The sequence below is a fragment of the Gymnoscopelus braueri genome (assembly GCF_963280865.1).
Source record: "Gymnoscopelus braueri genome assembly, chromosome: 20".
NCBI lineage: Eukaryota > Metazoa > Chordata > Actinopteri > Myctophiformes > Myctophidae > Gymnoscopelus > Gymnoscopelus braueri.
The window spans coordinates 24,209,684-24,217,364 of NC_137622.1; the positions used below are offsets into that span (position 1 = coordinate 24,209,684).

Here is a 7,681-nt window from a genome sequence, read left to right on the forward strand (position 1 = left end):
GTCCGTCCATCTTCCTCAGCATTTTTGCAGAGGTCGATCGTTAACCGTAAGCCCTGTTTTACACTTCGTTGCACAGCGGCGTCACACGACAAAAATTGCCAATCTACAAAATCACAGTGCTTCGCCATGCAACATGTTGTGAGCTTGTAGATCTGCTATTTTTGCTCTTTTTCAACGCCAGGTTGAAAGTGGTTAAGTCATTCATTCCTGAACTTTTGATACATCTTTTTTTTTTAGCTTGCTCACCAAAGTTATACAGTGTATCTCTTTTTGATTTGTTTTAGACCATATAGATTGGTCATTTCTTTATCACTCTCACTGTTTCTCAGTCTTCATCAGGAGTCAGTGATTCATTCATCCATCCACTCATTCAGGCGGTCTTGTCAGTTAATCATTGTACAGGTCATTGTTGATGATGGCAGCCTCTCCCTGGGGGGACATCTGAAGACGTCTCTTCTTGCCAAATGTGGAGAAGGCATTATGGACGTCCAGTTCACTGCGCTGCACAGCGGGCCTCAAGGTGCAAAAGCCAGAAGGTGTCCCGGGGATGTACACATTGTGCTGATAGTCAGGCGGGGGGTGCTGCGGGTGAGGGTGGGATGTGAGCGATGGCTGTTGCTGCTGGGGCTGCTGGGGCTGCTGGGGCTGCTGGGGCTGCTGCTGGGGCGGAGGTGTGCAGCGAGGTGTCCAGGAGCGAGGAGGAACCCCTGGGGCTGGAGGAGACATTTTGTATTCTGTGGAAGGAGCCGGGTGTCAATAAGGGGAAAGAGAAACCCATTCTCCCCTGTGAGCTTATTGCAACAGTCACATTTCACAGAACATTTCATCTGTTCGTGTTACATTCTGCGTGTGCGTGTGCGTGTGCGTGTGTGTGTGTGTGTGTGTGTGTGTGTGTGTGTGTGTGTGTGTGTGTGTGTGTGTGTGTGTGTGGTACAGGTCTCCCTTCCTTACCTTTCACACCTCTCATGTGAGTGCCCCAGGTCCAGTACTGTCCAGGGGCCATGGAGGTGACGTAGTTGTCGGGGTCTGCATGCATGGCCTTGCGCATCAGGGTACCATCCATGTTGATGGAGTTATAGCTGCAGAAGACAGAAACAAAAGCCCCTCATATCAATTGAAACCAACCCAATCCTGAGTATTAATCTAAGTCTGAGAGTGTACAAATGAAACCAAATGGACCATTTTTCGTTGCATTTTTACACTCTCTGAGATGAGTTATAAATGAATGAATTAATACTAAGGATTTTACTGTGTGTCTGTGAGGCTGCTAGAGCTCTCTGAATGTCTGCAAAGAATAAAAGCGCAACTGGGGCTCAAATTAAAAGACAGCATAATGTTGTATTACCCTAAAACTTTATATTAAGGTCGGTCTATAATGGGTTATAACCACATTTATAATGCATTATAAAGCACTTACTGTATAAGGCATTATAACACTTCTTATAAATGTTTATAATTATGAATAACAACTTATAACAAGGTTTATGAAGTATTATAACTTATGATAATAAAATGTATAAGTGCTGGTCATAATGCATTACTCAGTGGAACAGCACATTATAACTCAACACTTTACTTAAAGGTCGGGTCTATAATGCTTTATAATACATTTATAATGCATTATAATGCATCATGCTCATAACACTCGTTATGCAAAACAACTTATTACAAAGACACTTTAAACTTATTAAGTTAAGGTAGTTATTATGTGCTGGTTAAATAATGCATTATGACTAGCACTTATGTAACGTTATAAACATTGTCATACATGACTATAAACATTTATACCGAGTGTTATAATGCATTATAAACGTGATTATAATGCATTATATAGACCCAACCTTTTAGTAAAGTGTTACCTAACTTTGCTATGGTAACATGAGAACTGATGTCAAAGGTCAGTATGTTTTACCTTTTGAGAGATGAGTTCTGATTTTTCGTCAGCGTCCAGTCTGTGTTTGGTTGTTTGAGCTGGAAGAAAAGGATATTTCGATGCTTAGTTTCAACGTTATTTAAATTATAAATATGTACAGTATAACAGGGTCCATTGCCATTATTACATGCACAATATCAGCACCCCTTCTGAGTTAACCCAACGGGATCTTGTCAAAAAAGTCAGTTCTGAGACTGTACAGTATCACTATTGGTTAATTATCATTTTAAAGAGGTATAGTAGGCTATCTACTCGAGTTTAAGTTGAAGTAGACGCATGGGGCTTTGTAGATGGAACGTGGCTGCCACCCTGTGGATCTATAGCAGAATGCATATTAAGGACCGTGATTGGAGCGCCATGCCTTGAGCAATGACTCGCCTTGTCACTTAATTTTGCTTTCATCCGCTGTGGCGTTGCGGGAGGGGGAAGGAGTGCTCCCGAGTGATATTTATTCCGGGTATGAGCCTCGTAGTATGGATTGCACGCTCTATTAATTCACTTAGACTTGTTAACAAGGAGAATGCGACGTAAGCGTATTATTAGAATCGGTATTCAAAACTACATTCCTAGCCAGCTACACACAAAAACCAATTAGAACCCCACCGGGATGAAACGAAACACGATTTTAATCTTCAAAGGAAAGCGTGCCACGGAGGAAATTAAGAAAATTATACACGTAATTGTTTTGTGGATTTTATGCAACATTTTTACATTAATATTGGCCTGATGCTCCTCGAGCAAGCTTTTTAATTAAAAGTCTCATCGAGGGCCTGGAAAAGTTTGCGGTCGTTGCAGCTTTTCACATAATCTAGGACAACTTGTTTACACCTCTCTATAAACCATCACACGCCCGTATACACATTCTCTCTCACACACTCACTACACTTGCCCAAGCCTATACGCGCACGCACGCATGTGCACGCGCGTATCTGCTTCTCGCACTGCGCTCGATCGTGAACTGAATCTCTCCTTTCACCTTCAGTTTATTATTAGCCTGGCTTTATGGGGTCTACAAACTTGTTTTGTTTAATGGCCAGGCAGTTTTTCCTCTCTGGTTTGTCTTTGAGACTAATGTGTCATTGACGACCTGATGTGCACGCATAATGTGACTCATGAGAGGACACTGGGGGGTGAAAAAAAAACCCTGGGTGATTTAAGGGAGCCAATTAACGTCTGGAAGGACACCATCCTGCTGGAGGGACATGGTGGCCGCGGGCAGAGACAATCACAATGACCTCGAAATCTCGCTTTATATGTCGATGTCCAGAGGTGGATATGATGCCAGTGACCGAACTGACATTTCTCAGTCTGCCTGGTGGACTGGATCTCAGCCAACTGTCTGCCTGTACTATGAAGTACAGTGTACTTCATAGTGTACTTAGTACACTATGATTGCAAAGAGGAATATTAAATCAAATGCGTATATTCACGGTCTGTCTGCGGCCGGGCATATAGTCAAAACAGCGGGGTCAATATTATGCCTCCCCGGCCTCCTTCTCTGTCTGTCTGTCTGTCTGTCTGTCTGTCTGTCTGTCTGTCTGTCTGTCTGTCTGTCTGTCTGTCTGTCTGTCTGTCTGTCTGTCTGTCTGTCTGTCTGTCTGTCTGTCTGTCTGTCTGTCTGTCTGCCTGCCTGCCTGCCTGCCTGCCTGCCTGCCTTCCTTCCTTCCTTCTCCTCCTCCCCATCCTCACTATATGAGCCCAAGTCTCCCTCGCATTCACTGGGGAGAAGGTTGGAGTCGATCTACAGGCGCGCCACGTTCGAGCCGGGTCCTTACCCTCCCTCACCCCTCCTCCTCTTTCTCCATGTCCTCCCCCTGTCTCCCTAAAACAGGCCTTTTGCCATTTTTCATCCATAATGGACACGACCCCCTTGCGTATATGCGCCACATTGTGCACAGTATAATGGCTCAGCCGCGTCTGTGCCCTTGAGGCATGGTTAGTGAGGGTATCCGTCCTATCTCGTTAGTTTGAAAACAAGACGAGGGGCTCTGTTGTCTGGAGCCCGACTGGTCACCGTGGCATATAGAGGTGGAAATAAAAGGACTGCCATCACCTTGTCTAGATTTAGTATAACCTTGACTTTCTGATCTATAAGTCAGGTTGAATGAGCTCACGTCACTGTCCGTCGGTTTGTACAAACTCAGACAGCTGCCTCCTGCCTGCCCTCTCTCCTTGCATTTGGCGATATGAACACAAAGCAATGTCACTGAATGACACCAAGAAGTGTCTCCGCCTCTAACAAAGTAACAGCATTGATGGACTAAGAATTGATCACAAAATCTTTGCAAATGATTGACATGTTTGTCAGAGTTAAGAATACTAAAGGACGAGAATCATTAACTTTGATATCGATATTTGAATATTTCATCTCATCTGACTTTATACTGAAAATGATCTCTTTTAGATGTTCAGATACGATACGCGGAGCACAGTATCGCACGCACTGCCTTGATTAACATGACAAGTAATTTTATACCACCTCAACATGCCCAAAAAATATTACAAGTGGGATAATTAATTATCATATACATATCAGACGAAACGCACACTTCTTATGAAGAGAAAATGGGACAATTGCAGCCTACAGCTTTCTTAATTATTTCAGTTTATATCAGCGTTGTATGATTTGACCTTCATGAGGAGGAGACGCGCGCTAAATGCTTATAAGAGATCAAATCAACAGAAATAGGCTTGACAGTGGCTATGTGTGAGTTCTAAACATTAAAATAAATGATACATGCTCACTTGATGCAAGCTCAGAGTAGGGCTGATTTCATACCTCACTCGGAGTCGTGGCTCCGTTGTTCACAGACGCGCTTCGGCTTTGCGCGTTCCACGAGTTGTCTGCGCCCTTCGCCTCGTTGTTCCTTGGAGTGCTGCTTGGACTGCAAGGCTTCAGGAACATGAAGTCACTTTTGGCTGATTCGGGGGTCAGGCACACTTTATAACAGTATGATTGGGAGAGGCTGCCGTTGGTATTCACTTCCATGCAGTTCGTGGGCACTTTGGCCCCAGTTGAAATCTGCAGGTTGAGATTGGATTTCTTGAACACCTCTGGGGGTGGCTCGGGCTGGAAGCCCCCACAACAACAGCAAGCGAACGGGGGGAGGTTATACCCGCTCATGGTCTCCCTGTCCTTGTAGCACTTGACAGCGGCCAACACGATAATTGCCACCAGGAATATCAGCGATATTGTGCTGAGTGAAACAATCAAGTACAGAGCTAGGTTTGAGGGCTGCTGGGGGCTGAGCGTGAGGTCTCCGAAATCTGACAGCAACTCAGGCACGCTGTCTACCACGGAGAGGAGGATGGAGACAGTAGCGGAGAGCGGAGGCTGTCCGTTGTCCTTCACTAATACGACCAGTCTCTGCCTTGTTGCATCTTTTTCCACCAAACGGCGGATAGTTCTAACTTCCCCTGTGTACAGAGCCACACTGAACAGGCCGGGATCTGTTGCTTGTATCACCTGGTAGGACAGTCGGGAGTTCTGACCCGCGTCCGCGTCTAACGCCGTGATTTTAGCGACCAGATAGCCGGCGTCAACTGACCGCGGAACCACTTCTGTGGCCACGGTGCCGTTTTTGGGGAGAGGCGCCACAATAATCGGAGCGTTATCGTTCTGGTCCAAAACAAAAACGTTCACAGTCACGTTATTGCTGAGAGGGGGGAAACCGGCGTCCTGCGCCTGCACCAGGATCTGAAAGTTTCTGAGCTGCTCATAGTCAAAGGAGCGAAGGGCATAGATGTTGCCGTTGTCCGAGTTGATGGAGACGTATGTAGACACGGGCATGCCTTGGATCTGACCGTCCAGGATAGAATAGGACAGATAGGCGTTCTGATTAGAATCGGGGTCGAACGCAGTTACTGAGCAAATTGAAGCGCCCGGAGCGTTATTCTCGGTCACATAGACTGTGTATGAAGGCTGTGTGAACCGCGGGGGGTTGTCATTAATGTCGGACACTTGAACCAGCATAGTTTTCCTTGTGGAGAGCGACGGGGAGCCCAAATCGCGGGCCGTGAGGGTAATGTTATAATCGGACACCACTTCTCTGTCCAAAAAGTCGCTGGTCACCAGAGTGTAATAGTTCTTAAATGAGGAGTGCAGCTGAAAGGGCACATTGTTGGGTATTTGGCAGTCCACGTTCCCGTTCTCTCCCGAGTCCCGGTCCATGACACTAATAACGGCTATCACCGTGCCGGGTGGCGCGTCCTCCTGAACCGGAGTGGACACTGAAGTGAGGATGACTTCGGGCGCGTTGTCATTTAGGTCCAGAATGTCCACCAGCACTTTACTGTGCACGGCCACAGCCGAGGGACCCCTGTCTTTAGCCTGCACATAGAGCTCATACACACTGGCTTTCTCATAGTCCACAACCCCCTTCACCCGGATCTCGCCCGTGTACGGGTCCACGCTGAACAGCTCGCGCACCTTGAGCGGAGCGTGCCCGCTAAACGCGTACGTCACCTCCCCGTTGGAGCCCTCGTCCAGATCAGTAGCGTTCAGTTTCAGTACTGATGTCCCCCTCGGTGCGTTCTCCACCAGACTCGCACGGTAAACAGACCTGTCGAACACGGGCACGTTGTCGTTCGCGTCCAGCACCGTGATGGTAATCAGCGCTGTCCCCGAGCGCTCCGGAGAGCCCCCGTCCACAGCTGTCAGAACCATCTCGTGCGTCTTCTGCTGCTCCCGGTCCAGCGGCGTGTCCAACACGAGCTCGGCGAACTTGCTCCCGTCGTTGCGCGTCTGAATGTTCAGCACAAAGTGCTCGTTGGCGCTCAGCTGGTAGGTGCGGAGAGAGTTGGTGCCCACGTCTTGGTCCTGTGCGCTTTCCAACGGGAAACGGGAGCCGGGAGCGGCGGACTCTGTGATGTCCAGGTTAAACTCGCTCCACGGGAAACTAGGGGAGTTGTCGTTCACGTCTAAAATCTCCACCTCCACTCTGTACAGTTCTAGTGGATTTTCAATAACCACTTGTAAATGTAAAAAGCAGCCCGGGCTTCGTTCACACAGGTCCTCTCGGTCTATCTTTTCATTGACGAATAAAATGCCATTCTCCAAGTTCACTTCTAAGTACTGCTTCTTGGCACCGGAGACTATACGGAACCGACGCGCCGACAGCTTGGCCACATCCAAACCCAGATCTTCGGCTATGTTGCCCACGAACGCTCCGTGCTCCAGCTCCTCGGGAATAGAATACCGAATTTGCGCAAGAACTAGATCCACCACACACGCGCACAACAGTAGACATACTACCAGCCCGGTTACCGGTGTCCAGCTGCCTCTCGAGAGCCTGTGGTCCATCTCAGCGACGCGCGTAAAAACCCCTCACCAGTGAAAGTAGCGTGGGACACATATCTGTGACATTTGCTTGTTTTGAAAAATAATAAAATTAGATTTTTATCTATAGGAGCAGCTATTGCTCAAATAAAGGCTTTTAGGTGCACTTTTGTAACAGCTATGTACATAAAAAATCAAGCAGGAGCAACTTTACAGGACATCTATAGGCAAAGAGTACGAGGAGACAGTTGTGCTCCCCGCGCGCAGCACCAGTGCTGTGTGAGCGGGGGAGGCTCGCGCTTTGATTTTCCACTGTATTGGACACTCGGAGGGGCTGGTGGGGCGGTGTGTGTGTGTGTGTGTGTGTGTGTGTGTGTGTGTGTGTGTGTGTGTGTGTGTGTGTGTGTGTGTGTGTGTGTGTGTGTGTGTGTGTGTGTGTGTGTGTGTGTGTGTGTGTGTGTGTGCGTGCG

General features: G+C 47.5%; 1 protein-coding gene across 1 annotated transcript; it reads right to left on the reverse strand.

Annotated features, from left to right (window-relative positions):
- Positions 1-387: 387 nt before the first annotated feature.
- On the reverse strand, positions 388-7,235 carry LOC308075517 (protocadherin-10; the record flags this gene model as incomplete). The annotated part of the gene is made up of 4 exons (XM_080415437.1): positions 388-734; positions 952-1,079; positions 1,913-1,971; positions 4,713-7,235. 4 exons carry the CDS (start codon positions 7,233-7,235, stop codon positions 388-390), a joined length of 3,057 nt encoding a protein of 1,018 aa, XP_080271563.1.
- Between the last annotated feature and the right edge of the window lie 446 nt (positions 7,236-7,681).